This window comes from Macrotis lagotis, chromosome 4, assembly GCF_037893015.1.
Source record: "Macrotis lagotis isolate mMagLag1 chromosome 4, bilby.v1.9.chrom.fasta, whole genome shotgun sequence".
Classification (NCBI taxonomy): domain Eukaryota; kingdom Metazoa; phylum Chordata; class Mammalia; order Peramelemorphia; family Peramelidae; genus Macrotis; species Macrotis lagotis.
This window is the reverse complement of record NC_133661.1, coordinates 142737162-142756884: the sequence shown is the minus strand read 5'-3', so window position 1 is coordinate 142756884 and position 19723 is coordinate 142737162. Positions and strand designations below refer to the sequence as shown.

General features: G+C 34.9%; 1 protein-coding gene across 4 annotated transcripts in view; it reads left to right on the top strand.

Annotated features, from left to right (window-relative positions):
* PCSK6 (proprotein convertase subtilisin/kexin type 6) overlaps positions 1-19723 on the top strand; it is a 280328-nt gene that overhangs the window by 196275 nt on the left and 64330 nt on the right. For all 4 annotated transcript variants that reach the window (XM_074234241.1, XM_074234240.1, XM_074234239.1 and 1 more), the window contains one exon: positions 3274-3410. In XM_074234241.1, the coding sequence (XP_074090342.1) occupies positions 3274-3410 (137 nt within the window). The remainder of the gene's footprint in view (positions 1-3273; positions 3411-19723) is intronic.

Genomic DNA, 19723 nt, shown 5'->3' with positions numbered 1-19723 from the left:
GTCCAACTCTTTATGATCCCATTTGGAGTTTTTTTGACAAAGATACTGTAAGGGTTTACTGTTTCCTTCTCCAGCCCATTGAACTGAGGCAAACAGGGTTAAGTGACCTCTCCAATCACTTAGTAAGGGTCTGAGGTCAAATTTAAACTCAGAAAGATGAGTCTTTCTGACTCCAGGTTTGACATTCTATCTACTATACTACTTAGTTGCCTTTTCATCTTATTAGGTTCATTGAAAGTATCTCTGGGACAACTTCAGTAACAAACAGGGTCTCAGGGATAATGTATACTTAATCTTCTTCTCATGATTTTAATCCTTCCACTAGGTTCCTATATTTTTGATTTTTTTTCATTTCATGCAGTTTAGAGATTGAATACTCATTGTAGTATTAACTATTAAAATATTTTTTACAAAATTTTTTATGTAGCTAAATGATATCCCAGTGGTTGTAGACAAGTTTTCTGTGGTAATATACCAGTTCCAGAATAGTCTATTTGTTGGATAAAGGTTTGTTTCTGTAGTGCAGAGATTTGGAGTATGTAAGCTGATAAAGAAAAATGACCTTCTGGCCTATCCTTCTAGCCACCTGATCTTGGCTTTTTAGGTGTTCTATTAATATTTTTGCTCTCATTGTTACCTCATTTTCATCTTCTTTGACGAGGGATAGGCTTAACTTTGAAATATTCTTAAATACAAGCTAGCATCCTGCTATTATTTTATATTTAATGTTCCACAGATTATTTTGCAGGAAATTCCACAGGTTTTTTTTTAATAAATAAGGATTTAGATATGTAAGTTCACTGTCTGTAGGCTTATTAAAAGCATCTTAAAGACAATTATAGGAGCAAATAGGACAAAAGATATGACATGCACCTTGCCCTGTTCCCAAATGATTTTAATTTTGTTCCATTAGATCTCTGTGTTTTTTAAAGAAAAAAAACCTCTTATACCATATATTTTGGAGATTATGGATATTTGATAGGCAATATTTACTTAAAATATTGCTCTTAAATTTTTATGGATCATCTAGAGCATTATAGTGCAAACCTGCAATCCCAACCACCAGGGAGATTGAGACTGGGACCTGCATTGAGTATGCCATTCAGTTGTCAGATTGTTTGGCATTAGTATAGTGAGCCTCCAGGAGTAGAGGAGCATTAAGTTACCTAAGAAAGAATGAACCAGCTCAGGCTGGAATTAAAGCAGGTCAGAGCTTTATAGCTACTGGGCTGAACACTAGTGAGATGTCTCAAGAGTAGCTGGCATACTTCCAGCCTGGGAGGGATGGGGAGAATAGTTTTAATCAAACAAGCAAAATAGATGAGCAAGCAAATGAATGAATGAATGAATGAATGAATGAATGAATGAAAAATCAAGCAAACCATATAAAGAATTCATTTTTTTTGCCCAGGCCTTTGTGGGTAACAGTCCTGTCTCTAGTGATACTCTGCTTCTAATATAACTTTTTCTCTGAAGTATCCAGAATATTTTGAAAATTTACATTTGTAGTAAATGGCGTTTGTGACCTGTAAGGTTATGAAAATAAGTTTCTTGTATATAATTCTAACTTACTGATTATGTTTTTCTAGGTATTCTATAAATGCTAACTTTTTGCAAGCTGTGAGATTCCACAGTTTCTAACAATTTGTTGCATAATCTTTATGAATCAATGGTTTGGGCTCCTTAAAGACAAACTCTGTGCAATTTTGAGTAGCAATGACTTGATCCTAAAACAGGATCCCTCCTTTTTCTGTAAACAAATCTGCCTGACTCAACAATTTATTCTGTATGTCTTTGTCAGTTGAGTACACATGGATATCACTTATGGAGTGATGAAACTTCTGATTCCACTTATATTATTGCAGTCATAGTTATTATAATAACATGACATTTTATTAATATGACATCTATACTTGTGGTATGGTTGTCCTTTGTTTTTATCATTAAGGAAGGCTGAAGAATCTTCTTCGGAGGTTTTTGAATATATTTTTAATAGGACATGTTTTTGTCTATTTGAAATCATTTAGGTATAGCTGTTATGATGTCAGGGGGTGTACTAGGCAACCTCATTTAAGGTTCATGTGTACCTCTCCCGTTATGATTGGCTATATGACCCAGTGGAAAGAGCATTTAATTTGGAATGGGAAGCCCTAAATCCAAAACCTGTAACAGAATCTTCAATCGAAAACTGAAAAGGATCCCAGAGCCCATCTATTCTATCTCCTTCATTTCACATGTGGAAACTAAGGTCCAAGTAAGTTAAATGACTTGACCAAGGTCACATGGGTAGCATAAGCATGGAAGATGGGCTTTGAACCTAGTTCCTCTGGCACTAGAGCCTCTATGTCACCTTACTATATGGGCATTTAACTTAATCTCTGGGTCCAGATTTCTCATCTTTAACATGAGGGTAGAACAGGGATGAACTAGGTTCCCTCTAAGGTCTCTTTTTTAGCTCTAGATCTACGATCATACTTTTCATGACCTTATGTAAAAAATAATAAGTACTATATTTATTTTTCTATTTTTTCTCCTTATTTAAATCTTAAGTATTAAAAAAAATTTAGTTGCTTGTGATTAGAGTAAAAATGTTGTTAGGAAGCATTCTGAAGACATTCCAAAATATATCTTCACTTATTTCCTTAAAAACAGTCAAGATGATCTATAGGTACAAACTCTAAGTAAAAAAATAAAAGTTGCAAATATTAAGAAGATAATACTATTTAAGTTGTGTTATTTTAGTCTTTAGGGTTTTTTTTTTGGCAAGGCAAATGGAGTTAAGTGACTTGCCCAAGGTCACACAGCTAGATAATTATTAAGTGTCTGAGGCTGGACTTGAACTCAGGTACTCCTGACTCCAGGGTCGGTGCTCTATGCACTGTGACAACTAGTCACCCAAGTCGTGTCATTTTATATTCACTATTGTTCAAAGATGAAGTTATTGCTGACATAGTTAAGGTCATATGTCTGGGAGCCATATTCTCTTGACTCCCTTAGGAAAAATAATCTATATTTGTGAAATAACTAAGGTTGGAAATATAATTCAATATAAAAAATGAGGAATATAGTTTATACCCAGGAAAGAAAGCATATGACCTTATAAGGCATAGATAGGGTGCCTATACTATATAACCAGATTAGACATTACGAATATATTCTAACCATCGCAAATTGGAACAGTAATCCTAACCCATAATTTTAGTGATGAGGAATTCTATTCTTTGGAATTTAGGTTTGTTTACCTGTTTACTGAAACTGAATCTCATATTGCAGATTACTTGATCATTCAAATGATGGATTTACAAACTGGGAATTTATGACTGTACACTGCTGGGGAGAAAAAGCTGAAGGAGAATGGACTTTAGAAATCCATGATATACCATCACAGGTCCGTAATCCAGAGAAACAAGGTAAGTGACTTTTGTAAATGGAACAACAATTTTTGTCATTAAAAATTTCAAAGGCTTTAAGTTTAATGAATTTCATGGCAACTTTAATATTAAAACTTTTGTTAAAAGAAAATGTTATTTCTTTATCTATAACCTCTATTCAGTGATTCATCTCTCTTCATATCATTTAGCACACAGTATCTTTTTTAAACTTCTTGTTCACTTGGACAGGATAAAAAAATAGATGTGTGTATGTTTCTCAAAAGTCACTTTTTATTGGATTTTCACAAATATTTCCCTTTCCTTTTCCATTTTTTATAACACCTTCCAAAACAATGAATCAGTTTCATAGAGAGGGGAGAGGTGACATAGCCTGCTCTAGACACATTCCAAATTTTTAACTTTCCCATATTGTTAGGTATGGAATAGACATTACTGACTTATTTTTTTTCCCTCCCTTCCTCCTAGGAAAAAAAGAACCCACAATTCAAAAGTCATTGTAAATCATTAAAAGAGAACACCCTCATCCTTTAAAATAACTTTAAAAAAGTTTTCCATTTGATTATTAACATTTAAGGTCACAGACTTTTGGTAATTTGTTTGCCATGCCACTGATTATCTAATGTAATCCGTGTTGCCTGATCAATTGTTCAGACCTTTGATTTATAAGTTATGGGAAAGAATGTTGAAACTGATGCCATTTCAATTGATTTATTTTATTTGTACATCTGATTAGTATATCCTATTTATCAGTTACCTCTACTTTCTCTTAGCCCTGTTACTATAGACCAGGTTCACCTTGGTATGGTGAACACATCAAAAAATCTGGTTCATGTTCTCACCCAGGATTTCTCCAAATATGGAAGAGATCTTACTGGATCAAATAGAAAATGCAAAGCTCTAGTATCCATAAGCAATCACAAGATTTCACTTTCTCCCAGGAACAATTTATTTACAATGTCCTTATAATTCCGAGTGCCACCCTAGTGTTGAGGTCAACTCACATAGAACTCAGAATTCCTAGAGAGTCAAACACCCTTCTCCTCTGATGAGTCCTAACGTCCCTTGAGACCCAGACAGTTCACAAAACTAATAATACAAGTGAAGAGATGTATTTGCATTGATTCCTCCTCCCTAAGGCTACCTTCTACTTTGATCCTATTTTCCCCTTGTTGCTTATGCAGATGGTGCAGCCTGTAGGCTTTGCTCTACATCTTAGGGATGCTGGATGTTTGCATCTTGGCTCCAGTATTGTCTAGCCCAGAGTCATTCCCTCTGCATCTTCATCTGGCAATACTTCCTTCTGTCCTTGGGGGATATGTGGAAGCACTAGGCTTTTTTCTAGGTTTCCCCATTATTTAGCACCTCTTGAAACCTCATGGCCCACAACACCCTGAATCTCTGAGCTAACAAGGACCACAAAGGAATCATTTTCAATGAGCATTTATTTACTGCTTTCCATATATCAGACACAGTGCTAAATGTTGAGAATACAAATAGAAAGAGAATGCCTATCCTTTGGAAGCTTCTATTCTAATAAGGATTTCTTCCCTGTACCTATAAAAGGAAGCAGACAGAGGTTGGGGGGGGGGGGGAGGTATAAGAAAATAAAATCTGTAGAAGAATGAGGTTTGCAAGGCCTGACTGCCCTCCTTAAAGGAAGTTCTAGGAGGTGGACTCCAAACAGAGGGGAGGCTTCAGGCAGAAGCTACTTCCAATGTGAAAATTTTAGTGTTGCATTTACCAATGTTACATATGACAGAGGAAGTCTGGAGTATACCTGGAATGACCGGGACTCCACAGATATTGGTAAAAGGATAAGACTGCTGAATAGGCACTCCTGATAATGCGCATTTAGGGTAGAGAACAGACTTTATCTCTCCTCCATAGGAAACATAGAACATGCAAAGAACTAAGAACCCATAGATTGATAGAATACTTACAGCAATACATAAGCTCTCCTTAGGAGGGAATTTTACATGGAATTGCCAGTGGAACAAATTTCTATCATTCTGATAAATCCCTAGCTTTCTGGAAGGAAGGAAGGAAGGAAGGAAGGAAGGAAGGAAGGAAGGAAGGAAGGAAGGAAGGAAGGAAGGAACAAAAAAAGAAATGGAGGGAGGAAGAAAGAGAAAAAATAAAGGAGGAAAGAAGGAAGGGATTTTATATAGTCCCTCAGACAGAGACACAGAGACTAATAGACAAGTAGACATGAAGGACAAAGAAACAGAGAGAGAGAGAGAGAGAGAGAGAGAGAGAGAGAGAGAGAGAGAGAGAGAGTCAGTCTAATAGTGACTGTATTCAGTAAGGATTCCATTACTGAGTAAGTCTCTCCTTCCTTCAGTAACAAATGAAGTGCAGCCAAGATGACAGCACAGTTGTTTCTAGGAGGAAAATCAACACAAATTCCCTCATAACTGAATTCTCTTTCTTCTCAGGCAAAATGAAGATAAAGTAGACAAAATCACTGTCCTCACATTTTCAGAAAACATCATGGTTTTGTAGAATTAGGTTTTTTCACATCTGTGTGGAGACATGAGTGAGCATTAATGAGAACAGAATATTCTGTTATGTGGAATTATAATAATTATACTTCATTTCATTTACTGAACACCTATTGTGTGCTGGGCAATGTACTAAATAGTCCTGGAGATACAAACTTATATCTCAAGCTCCAAGTCTTGAAGAAAGCTATATTTTCATATTTCTTGCATTTCAAGTAGGCCCAGAAATTAAGGGAGATTTGATTATTTTGTGAAAGACAAAAAATACAAAGGCCTTTTCTGTAGTGATTTCTTGAGGGTCTTAAATTTAAATCTATGTCCCTTAAGTGTATCAAAGTTACTTTAGTCAATCTTGAGGGAATTAAGTACACTAAATTATTACATAGCCTGTTTAAAACACTAATTACAGACATAGGATGGGTTCTTGTATACCATCCAAGATGACTTGTATATGAGACTTTTATGGACCACGATTTTAACATGGCTTAGTTGCATTGAACCAGAGGATAATATTATATCACTACCTCTGTAGAACCACCAGTTTTTATAATTATTTGATAGAGTAATTTGCCTCTGATTGTCTTTATATAAAACTGTTACTCCTACATTTACTTCCTATTTGTATAATTCGACAAAATAACAAATTTCACTCCACGATTTATATCATCTCTTCCAACATTCCCTCCTCAACATTTTAAACTTTTGTTCATGTATTCAGTTCTGATTATTCTGTTTGTCCCAATTCACAATGTATAACAGAAAGATTTTAAACTAAATGCCAATCAACAACAGATGAATGTTGCAACATATTAATAGAAATGTAATGCAGAAAAGGTGGGAGTAATTCTTCTATGTTTAACCATTAGTCAGTCCCTTGCTAAAGTACTCTTCGGGGGGCGGCTAGGTGGCGCAGTGGATAAGGCACTAGCCCTGGAGTCAGGAGTACCTGGGTTCAAATAGGGTCTCAGACACTTAATAATTACCTACCTGTGTGGCCTTGGACAAGCCACTTAACCCCATATGCCTTGCAAAATCCTTAAAAAAAAAAAAGAATAACAAAAAAGTACCCTTCAATTATGTCTCCAGATTTGAAATGAGGACTGAAAGAAATTGGATGTATTCAAAAGAAATAAATGGAAAATAACACTCATGAGAAAAAGTTAAAGGAGTTAGGATTATTTTGTCTAAATTAATGACTCTTGTAACTGTTAGATGATCTCTTATAGAGATATTTATGTTTTTAATATGACAGCAGCTATATTTTTGCTTCTGGACTGCATAATAGCCCACATTAGTATTTTAAAAAATTGGCTTTAATGCATTTTCACAACTGGTAGTGCATGGATCTTTTATGTCTCCTATATGGCCCACAGACTGTAAAAGTTAGAAAATCACTAGGAGAGTATATAAAGAAACTGAAAAATTCTTTATTACCTACAGCTCTTTGACAAATTATTTGAAAGATCTAATAGGCAGAATGGTGCAGTTGAAGAACAATTAGGACTTAGCAGGTACTTATTTTTATGACACTAACTTGATGTATGACTTTGGACTACCATAAAAATTCTAATACCTCATGTAGTATGGAATTGTCTCAAAAGCATAGAAGTATTGGCCCAGTAATACATGATGTGTTGCTATACAAGGTTCAATCTAATTAAGTAGGAAGTGCCTATTACTAGGGGTTTTCCTGTGATGAATTGGTCACCAGGTGATCCATGAAGAGGCAAAAGCAAAGTGGCCCAATCTTGTACATTCCCCTTCTGCTTCTTATGTGATGTTGTAGAGTAGAAGAGAAGGGATAAGAGAGTTCTAAGAATCATACATAATTCTTTGACCAAATATAAATACTAACCTGTTGGGACTTTTAATTATGATCTTTGTCCAAAGACTTACAAACTGACATAGTACAGGTAGAAGATAGAAGATCCATATTGATATTTATGTATTCACAATAAATGAAATCAAAAGGCATAAAGAAGTTACAGCTCAATGAAAGAATACCTATAAGAATTTCCTCAGAATCAAATGAGAGGGTAGTGAAATGATTTTATTATGTGCCTAAAGATATAAGTAAAACAAAAGGGAAAATTTTGAATATTAAAATAATCATAATTTAAAATGAAAAATCAAATGTATTTTATTGGTATTTTTATTTCAAAACTAGCTAAGATGATTAGAAAAATAAAAATAACAAAATAAAAAATGAAAAAATTCATAAAAAACAGAAAGGAAATGAAGAAAATTCTGAGAAACTACTATACTTAATTATACAAAAACAAAACTAAATATATAAATGAAATAGATGCATATCTATAAATATATAAAAATACAAATTAATATAGATAATATTAATAACCTAATCTTGGAAAAAGGAATTAAACAAACAAAAAATGGAGTCCCACAGGAAAAAACTCATTTCATTTCTCAAGAGACTGATAAGTAAATTCTGTCAAACATTTAAAAAATGCTAATCTTGTACTATAAATTATGTTCAAAAATAGATAAGCCATTTTATCAAATTCTTTCTGTGAGTTATACATGGTCCTTTTTCCCAAACCAGGGTAGAATAAAGAAGAGAAAGAGAATTGCAGACAAATATCATAAATAATCTTGTTAATGAAAAAAAATTTAATAAAATACTGGTAATAAAAGTAGAGAAATGTATCCTTTTTTCATTACAATCAAGTTGGCTGTATGCAAGGATCAAAATTAGAAAAATAATACACTTTAAAAGTCATATTAATACTAAAAACTATATGATTGTGCATGTTAATCGATGTAGGAGAAAAAAAGCCTTCAATAAAAAGCTTTCATTTATGTTGAAAACAATAAAAAGTTCAGGAAGAAATATTTCTTTGATATATATATATATATATAATGGTTGTTAATAGTTCAATCCCCCACCCACCCTGGAAGGTACTGCCATATTGAAGATACCACTGGAGTAGAAGGAAGAAAGGAGAGAGGGAAGAAGGAAATAATGAAAATAAGCATTATTAAATGCCTATTCTGTGCCAGGCACTGTATTCTGCACTTTACAAATAGTATCTCATTTAATCCTCACAACAACCAACCCTGTGATGTAGATGCCATTTTCTCCCTATTTTACAGCTGATAAAACTGAAGTAGGCAGAGTTTAATTGACTTGCCCAAGGTCATACAATTAATAAATGTCTGAGGTTAGATTTGAATTCACTTCTTCCTTCTTCAAGGCCAGCATTCTTATCTTTTGCACTACCTAGCTGCCTCAGTGAAGGTAATAATTATGTGATAAAATATTCTGATTAAATCAAGAACCTGGGATTAACTTTGTGGGCACTTCCTCCACCAATCTAGATTGTAACCCATTTAAAACTTAATCTTAGAAAATCGCCTAAGGCTCAGGAAGATTAAATAAATTGTTCAAGTTTCAGAGGTAGAACTGAAATCAGGTTTTCTCAATTCTAAATCCATCTTTCAATTTACCATGTACCCTAATATTCCTCTGATATGTCTTCATATATCAGTGGAATTAAATTTAGATATACTAAGAGATACTACACATGAAAGACATTTTCTAGTGAGGAAACTGATTAAAGAATAGAAAACAAGAGCTCATATATTTTCCATGTTTGTAAATCTTTAACAGAAAAAAATGGTCATCATTCTTATGTTACTGTATTAGAGGATTGAATTAAGTATTTTCTCATTGTTTCATCCAATTCTTAAATTCTGTAATTTGCTGGAATTTTCCTGGGATAGCCTTCAGCATTGTCAAGAAGTTTTCTTTGTTTATTCCCATAGAGGGTTCTAGAGATGCATAAACCTGCAAGGATTTGTTGCACCCCATGTCTTTTGCCAGGAATAACAAGTGCAGACGAGTGTTATGTCATTGTGCTACAATAAATTCTTTCTCATTATGATGAGAGCTGATTTCTAGGAGATGATTAACCTTTTTCTGTTTCCATCATCTCACCCATTGCAATCAGCAACTCTTTATCCCAATTTGTTCATTATAGATTAAGAAGATAATAGCTCACCATTGATCCAGTTGAAATCTTTCTTTCTACCACTGGTAATTTAAATGCTCTCTCTGATTAGATAATGCTGTTACATAGATGCACCTCTATACAATCTGTTTTCAGTGCCTTCATCTGACCACAGACCATACAATTAAGTCCTTTTCATTAGCTTGGAAACTGTAGCCACACCAGGAGGCATGCTGAAGAGTGTAACTAAACAGAGTGTATGAACATCCCTGATGAATTAGATAGTAAAGAATAGAAAAAGAGCCAAAGAGGGAAGCTTATTATCCATCTGCCTTCCTGTGCATGTTCCTCATTTTACTCACGTAGTTTCAAGTTGCATTGGCTTTTTGAAAGTGAAGTTATTATATATATATATATATATATATATATATATATATATATATATATATACATATATATATATACACACACATATATATATATTTGCCAGGATAATAATGGTTCACATTTATATTTTAATCTTTCAGGAGATCTGTAAACCTGGGTACTTCCATCAATAATGCATATCATAAGCCATCTATGCCTTCTCATCCCGTGTGACTCTTTTTTTGTGTCTTCCTTTAAATCCTCCTCCACTCAATGTCAACATGCTCAGGTCTTCCTCTAACTCTCTCATGGAGATATCATTGTCACTCTCATTTTCATAGAGTTCCTTAAAGTTTGCAGAGTACTTTCTTCACAATCCATAGTCAGTAGTTATAAATATTTCTCTCACTTTGCAGATCAGAAAAGCTATATGTTGATAGCTCAAGTGAATGAAACATAGCCACACAACTGAAATGCAGCAAAGCAAAAAGCATAAAAACCACTTAGAAAGCCATTACAGTAGTCTAGCTCACTTTTAAAACTCTTCATCTCTTTTTACAAATTGCAGTTCGATTTGTGCCTAAGCTTCATTCTTCTCTGAGGCTTTACAAATAGATATTTTGGAGTCATTCTTTTCTTAGTTTGTGTTTTGTTCATTCCTGTGGCCATAATAGCTCTTTATGATGAGATTGTTTTTTGTTTGCTTTTTTACCAATCTACTTCTTGACTTTGGACTTTATGTTAAATCATGTTATTCCAGGATCTTAGGGATAGCTTAGGTGGAATATCTGCAAGCTTTTAGTATTCCCAAAGTGGTGTAATTTAAGGCAAAGCCCAATTCCCTACCCTCCTTATTTGAGTTCAGCAAGTACCTGCCCTAGGTTTGGGTCTGCTCAAACACTCCTGTAGATTTGTTCTTGTTTGGAATTTTCAGCAGATTATTTCTGGACTCAGCTAAAACTAGCCAGCTGGGAAGCTCTATAAATTCAGATTGACAGATTTGCAAGCTTCCCTTTGGTCTAGGATTCTTGCCCTGGTTATTTCACTTTAATCTTCAGCCTGAGCTGAGGACTAGAACTGAGATCCTCCTTTCTTTATGGGGGTCAGAGCCATACAACTATTGCTTACTTTGGAATTTGTTCCTCAGTAAACAGCCTAGGGCCTATAACTTCTTGCCATGGAATGCCACCATATTGTAAATTCCCTCCTCATTCTGCTATGAATCTCTGACTCAGAACCAAGTACTGAGTTTTAGAGCTGCCAGTTGGCACCTGTTCTAGCATACTACATGAGGTCACTCTGCCCTGTTATGGGTCTGAAACCTGGTCTTGCCTTGGTACACACCTTTGTCCTCTTTCAGTTCCTGGAATGCTCTACCCAGCATTATCCTGGCCTTTCACCAGTATTCACAGACTTCTCTGTGTTCTTAAGCTAATCAGAGCTAAAAAAAATGGTTCACCTGTAATATTTTCCTTAGATTTCCCAATTAGGAACTTGATTTGATGTGTTTTCTAGATCTTTGTGGAGATGTGTTAGAAAAGTTGGGCTATACTTCTTCCTATTCTACCATATAGATTCCAACCCATTACAATAGTAGATATGAAAAGAGGAAGGCCAAAATTAGTGTGGTTACAGCAGGAATGGAATAGAAGTGCTGGATTTGGAAGAGATGAGAGACAGCAGGACACTAATTATATGAGCGAATAGGCATGAGGGAGAAAGAAGAATCCAAAATGATGCCAGGATTATGAGTCCGTGTGACTAGAAGGATATTGGAGGGTAGTCCATTAAAACAGAAATAGAAAAGTTAGTGTGAGAAGTAAAAGTATAAGCAAAATTATATTTTAGACAGGTTGCTTTTGATAACCAGCAGGCTGACTGTACAGGTGACAAGAATTTGAATTCTTGTTATTTAAAGTGGACTCTTTACCCAGAATAGTACAATGGAATAACCTACAGTACTCGAGCAAAAGTTGGTAAGCAGAACAGTTTTAATTGATCTGTAGTCTATTTAGTAATGTCATACTCAATGACAGGCTTCCTACAAAAATCCACTCACTGGTAGGTGCAAAAAATGGTGGCAGATATTTAGTCCCTTCCCTTGCTTTTGAGTCAGTGGCCAGGAGTCAACTTGTGGTGAATAATTCTCCAGTGAATCAGAATTTGAATTTTTTTATCTGTACCCCAAAAGGTAAGGGGGTTAGTACTTTGACACACATCTTTAAAAAGAAAGAAAGAAAGGAAGGAAGGAAGGAAGAAGGAAAGAAGTCAGGATGAGATCAATCTTATAAAAATCTATCAAGATTCCAAACTCCTTCAATTCTCCAGAGAGAAGGTAGCAGTAGACCTGATCTGCCAAACTTGATAGCTGTTCAACACTTGACCAAGTATCAATAACCAGTCAAATACCTTGCTAATAGAATTTAGCCAGAAACAAAAATCTATTTATAAAACTTGGTAGGGAAAGGAAGAGAGTTTATTCAAAGTGAAACAAGCAAAAGTAGGAAAACAAGACACAATTTCTGTAACAATGCAAATGGAAGGAATAACTATAAAACAAATTAAAACTAAAAACTATCATAACAAGGAGATGATAAGGCATCTTTTCTTCCTTGTTAATTGAAGTCTGGGACTATGTGGAACACTATAAATGCCAGATTTTTTCAATATTTTGTTTTTTAACTCAGGTCAGACTGTTAATTTTTTCTCTTTTTTAAATTTTTTGCTATACATGATTACTCTTTAGGAAGAAGGGAAGAAGAAAATTGGGAAATAGAAATTATTTGAAAACAGTAGTTATCAATTACATTTTTTAAAAGGCAAGGAAAAAACAAAATAAGGAAATCAATGAAGAGAGAAGAAAAAGAGAAATAAGAAAAGAAGGAAATTCAAAAAGAAAGAGGAAGAAGAAAAAAAGAAAAAGGGGGAAGAATAAGGTTAAAAACAGCCACTAGCATTTTTGTACTTTTTTTTTTGCAAGTTGCAAGAATTTTATTAGACTCCATTACTTTATTCAGGATTCTGTCTTGAGTGATAAAGAAATTTCAAAAAAACTAGAAGGAGAAAAAAAAACTATATAGCTATTACAGTTTTGAAAAATATACATAGATTGTAGATCAATATACAATAACAATTAGAGTTATCAGTGCAATGGTAGAATTTGCTATCTTGGAAAGCAGGGTACTAGGGTGGCTCTTGGGCACTGAGAAGCAACTAATTGCTAATTACTGGAGGTAGGAAGATTTGAGTTCAAATCCTACTCAGATACATGCTAGCTATGTGATCATGGACAAGTCATGTAACTTTTGTTTCCCTAAATTTCCTCATCTATACCATGGAAATAATATCACCTTCCTTCTGAGGTTTTTGTGTGGATAATGTGATAAATGTAAAGCACTTTTCAATCCTTAAAGTGTTATATAAATGCTAGCTATCATCATCATTAACAACATCATTACTATCATATATCAAAGACTGAATGACAATTGGTTAGGAACATATGATTGAAGAAATTCCTTTAGAGAAAAGTAGACAAGTATAGTACCTCTTATAATTCTTATAATTCTTAAAATTTTAGGATTATAGATGTGACAGGAGACTGTGTAGTTAAAGGTGTAAATTTGGCCACCTTGTTGTTAATTTTTTCAGTTGTAGACCCTGGATTATGAGTACTTTGGAAAGTATAATGGCCTTTTTCTGTGTCTCTGGTAAGCAGCTGATACTGGTAATATCTTACTTATCCCACAGTCTCATTCAGGCAGTCTACACTGATCAGATTAATTGCATAATTGCCAGGTTTCCATTTCCCTTGATGCTGAATAGATAGATGCATCCTGTCAACGAAAATATACTAAAAATCAAGTGCATATACCCAGAGAACAGTAAAATTTAATTCTCTTCCATGCTTATTTCATTAATTTTCAAAACTATGAACTAAACCCATGAGAGGTAACATGGCTCAGTGGATAGAGACTGGTGTCAGAAAAACCAGGGCTCATATTAACCACATAACTCTGGAAAAGTCACTCATAACTTCATTACTTATATTATTCTTTCAGCACAAAATTTTTAATTATCTTAAAAACTCAATTAATACTGAGTAAATAATTAAGCAAAGAAGTGAGTTTGATGATATTGTGATTCATACTGATCTTATGCCAAATTAAACTTGTTTAAAATTATTAGATTTTTTACATTATTGAGTTGTATATGTTTTTGTTTTCAGTTCACAGCAGTGAATTAATCAGCATCATATAAAATAGTGAACATTTATGTAGCACTTATTATGTGGCAGGTACTATACTAAGTGATTTCCAAATATTATCTTATTTAATCCTCACAGCAACTTTGAGTGACAGATACTATTATTATCCCCATTTTACAGAAGAGGAAACTGAAGCAGACAGCTTTGTAAGTGGACTGGATTTGAACTCAGGTCTTCCTGACTAGACTTTGAGGCTTACTACCTTGCTACCCTCCAGAGAAAAGATCACAAGTTCTGGTTGGCTGCAGAATACTGGGTTCAAATCCCACCTTGGATGACTAGTACCTGGGTGTACTTGGATAAGTCCCTTTACTTCTCTGGGTCTCAGCTTCTTCATATCTAAGATGAAGGAATTGGACTAGATTAACTTTGAGTCATTTCCTATTCCCTCCACCCCCAGTCTCCCAATTCTAGATCTATGGTTCCATTATCATACATTTCCCTTTTCAGTTCTTTCATCAAGGAAATAACTCGAGTTTGGCTGAATTTCCTCCTTCCAAAAGGATGTAATTTAGAGATTTACTGAACATACAGTCATATGTACAGCTAAGCAGAGTTGTCAGTCTCAAAACCAAGAAGACTTGGGTTCTAGTCTCACTTTTGACATGTAAGTTGCATCATCTTGAGCAAATCATTTAACTTTTCATCCTCCTCAATCCCTTTTGCAGGATCTTCATCCAGGTCACACTGGATATCCATAATGTCCCTTTAGTTCTCTGTGTCCTCTTTTCTCTCTATTATTCTGTTTGAGAATCTATCTCATCAGTTCCCCGGATTCAATTATTATCTCTATGCAGATGATTTTTAGATCTATTTATCCAGTCCTAACATTTTTCCTGACCTTCAGTCTTACATTTCCAACTGTTTATTGTTCATCTCAAACTGAGTATCCCAAAGAGATCTTAAAATTCAACATGTCCAAACATGAATTCACCATTCTTCCACTCAAACCCTTCCTTTTTCCCTAACTTTCCTATTATTGTTGAGGTCACCATCATCTTCCAAGGCACCCAAATTCAAAGCCTGAGTCATCCTCAATTCTTAATTATTTTTCACTTCTCCACATCTAAGCCATTGCCTGTTGAAATATCTTGTCGGTTGAAATATCACTTGTATTTTCCTCTTCTTCAGTGACACTTGCCACCACACTGGTGCAGAACCTCATCACCTTACTCCTGGACTACTGCAAAAACCTTCTGCTTATTCTTTGTGTTTCCCCACCACTACCAATATATCCTCTACTCAGCTTTCAGAGACTTTCTTAAAAACAAATTTGACCATGCCACATTCTCCTTACCTCACATTCAATAAACTTCTGTTACTCTCTACTGTTATATCCAAAATCAAATATAAATGCCCTATTTGGCTATTAAAGGCCTTCATAACCTGGTCTCTTCCTTTTGCAAGTTATGCTTCTCCTTGCATTCTGTGTTTCAGGGAATCTGACTTCTTTCAGTTCCTCACAAGACACTCCCTCTCTCCACTTCTTGAATTTTCACTAGCTATTCTCCATGCCTGGGATTCTCTCCTTCCTTTTCTCTGCCTCCTGGTACCCTTTAATGTACCCAACTAATGTGTCAAGACTTTCCTAATTCACCCTCACCCCCAGCCCCATTGGTACCAAAGACTTCCCTCTGAGATGATCTCCAACTTAACTTGTATGTATCTTATGGAACCTAATTGCTTTCATGTCACCTTGTTCAATTGTGAATTCTTTGAGGAGGAGTTATTTTTGTTTAACTTTAAATATCCATTGCTTAGTACAGTGTCAAGCACATAGTAGCTTAATATTTTAATAATAAATAATAATAATATATATAATATAATATATATAATATATAATAATATATAATATATATAATAACCTGTTGACATCATCTTCATCTTCATCATAACTTACATTTTATATAAGCACTTAAAAGTTTGCAAAAGACTTTGCAAATATTATCTATGTTATCCTCCCTACAATCTATTATTATGCCCATTTTACCGAGGAGAAAGCTGAAACATAGAAAAGTTAAATGACATGCCCAGGGTCACACAGGTAGGAAGTATCCTGGTTTCAAATTTGGGTTTTCCTGGTTCCAGGAATCATGTCCTACTGATGATAATGCATGTTCTCCTAAACCCTCTTTGTTGATATGCTGAAATAAAGCCCCATTTTTTTTATCCCATTTATGGCCTTAGCAATCATTACCTCCTTCAAATTACTGAAGCAATTATCTGCACAATTCATTTAGCACTTAGCATATATCACGTTTTTATCTTATGTGTATGTCCTGTCTTCTCAAGTACATTAAAAACTTCTTGAGGTAAGTTAGATCTTTCCTGAAATGTGGTAAGTGAGCTTGTAACTAAATAACTAAGTAACAAGGGGTACAATTTACATTTACGAGTCAAACAACCCAGAGGAAAGACAATACCAATCAGTAGACTGAAAGTTCCTTAAAGGTGTAAGGACAGTTTCATTTTTTGTCTCTGTGGCCCAGGGTTTAACAAGATGTCTTGCATTTTATACATACTTCTTTGCACATGCTAGGTGCTGCTGATACATTCATTCATTTGTTTGGATTCTGTATTTATTAAACATATGTTATTTTCAAGGCATCTTGTTAAACTCTAGGCCACAGAGACAAAAAAATGAAACTGTCCTTACCTTTAAAGAACTTTCAGTCTACTGATTGCTGTAGTCTTTTCTCTCTGTTGTTTGAATCGTAAATGCAAATTGTACCCCCCCCCACTACTTAGTTACAATTCCAAGCTCATCTACCATATTTCAAGAAAGAAAGATCCAACTCATTTTTTTCTTATGGGGAGAAAGAATAGGCACTATCCTTTAAATGGAAAAACATCTGAAACTCACTTTCCAATCCTCTTTATATAATAGACATAATACAATTCTTTTTGTGACTCCAGGGGGATTTTTTGAATGAACACAGTAGCAAATAAACTGTCATAGGCAATTTATGTTATTTTTAAAATGTTCTCTGTTATTTTCTTTAAAAGTAAGATTCACTTTTTTTTTCTCTTATTGGTTCAACTTTCTTCTTGTCTGTTATTTTCCTACTTCCAGAATCACAGTATGCCCACAGTATACTTATATACCCCCTATTTACTATATGCTATATGAAGTATATACTATCTACTATATTCTATATGCCTACTAGTCAGCTGGGAGGTACAGTGGATAAAATACCAACCTCAGGGTGAGGAGGACCTGAGTTCAAATGTGACCTTACACATTTGTCACTTAACTGGCTGTGTGACTTTGGGCAAGTCACTTAACCCTGATTACCTCACATCCAGGGCCATCTGCAGACTTCCTGATTCATAGCTGACCAGTGAACCCACATGGCTCCAGAGGAGAAACTGAGACTGGTGACTTAGCCCAGCACCTCCTCACTCAAATCCAATTCACTTGCTTAATCCTAGCATCACCTTCCCAATGTCATGATCTTCTCTGAGCATAAAGAATAAACATCACATCATATCATGTGCCTACTATACACTATAGAATGCCTACAGTCATCATATTTGCAAACCAAAAATCATGTTACATAATCAAAGGCATAGCCCTTTCAGAAAGGGCTTTCATTTCTTCAGATCAGGACTGCCTCAGATAATCCTGAACAGTTAATTGCTCTAGGTGTAGTCTCCTCTTATTGTACTTGTTCTCAGGCTAGATCTTCCAGTTTCCCAAGGGATCCAGGGATTTCCCTCACCCATTTGCCATCTCCCTGTCTTCACTCTCTATTTCTTCTGCCTTAATTTCTCTCCTTGTGAGTTCAATGCAAAAAAAATGTAGTTTCAGAATTTCTTTCCTAGTCTCTATTCCTAAAGCAAGTCAGTATTTTTATAAGAGGGTTTTTTTTTATTGTTTTGGCTGCTGCTAAGTTTAGGACAGAGTATTATCAAGAGGAGAATAGTCTTTTTAAAAATCATATAGAAGCAGGTATACCTAATCATAATATGAATATAAAAGAAGCTAGTCTTCTTTTATTTTAACTTCCCTTCCTGTCTCCCCAATAGGGCATGGAGAGTTAATGCATTCAGTTTTGTACTCTTAGGAAATGTGGGGTGGTTGCTGAGTATCCTGATTGGTCAGTATGTGATTGAAAACTTAATTAATCTACTACTACTACATCTGCTGCCAGCCAGCTACCAAGAAACCAGGATGAGTCTATGCTTTGCCCTCACTTTTATAACACCCTCTTTTCTGCCGATTCTTGATTCTTACTCTGACAACAATAATGGAAACAATGATATAATTGGTAAAAGAAAGAATGTGACAACTGATTTTCCTTCCCAACCCCACTGTCCTGTGTACATTTTTCACGTGGAAAGCATGCTTTTTGAGTTCAAGGACTATATTGCTTTTGTCCCCAATAACTAGCACAATACCTGGTTGAACACGTACCTGGGCCAGGCACTGGGGATACAAAGACCTCCCTCCTCCAAAGGAAAAACGAAAAGTCACAGTCTTTGCCTTTAAGGTATTTACAATCTACTGATAGGTCAGATACTGATATTATAGGTCTTGTCTTTCTTACTTCCTGCCTTGCATTTTCCCTAATTCATCTCTGTCCATTGCCTTGTTTTATAGGATTATTGAAGTAAAACTGGAAAGAAACCTTAGAATCTACCAAGTCTAATCCCATCATTTTACATAAGAAGAAACTGAGGCACAGAGAGGTTAAGTGTCTTGCCCAAGATCACACAGCTAGGAAGTTCCTAGAATAGAGCTCTTGACTTCATCTTGGGCCCTTTCCTAACACCTCTGTATTTCTAAAAATATCCACACATTTCTTTCCTTCTCCTCTAGCATTCTTGGTGGTTATAGGACTGGTAACTATGCTTCTTTCAAAGCTGTGCAAAAAATAAATTTGCAAGAAATATTGTTTAGTTATCATTGAGGTTAGATTCTATCTAATATTTGGTTAATTAAGGTTACTTCACTCTCATCCTGTTGCTGACATTTTGGGCTAAGTTGCTTCACTGGTCTTTAAACTCTAGTTTTAGGATATGACATTATGGAGTGGACATTTTCATTTAATTTTTGTAATTAGGAGATAAAAACCAAATTAAGGGGAAATTCAAGCTGTCCGAGACAGCAGCAGCAGGTAGTGCCTTTGATGGCTTGGGAGGAGATTGGTAGGAATTAATTCACTAGAAACCTTGGTTACAGTTGAACTGCCAAGCAATATAATGTTTTAAAAATTAACTTTGATT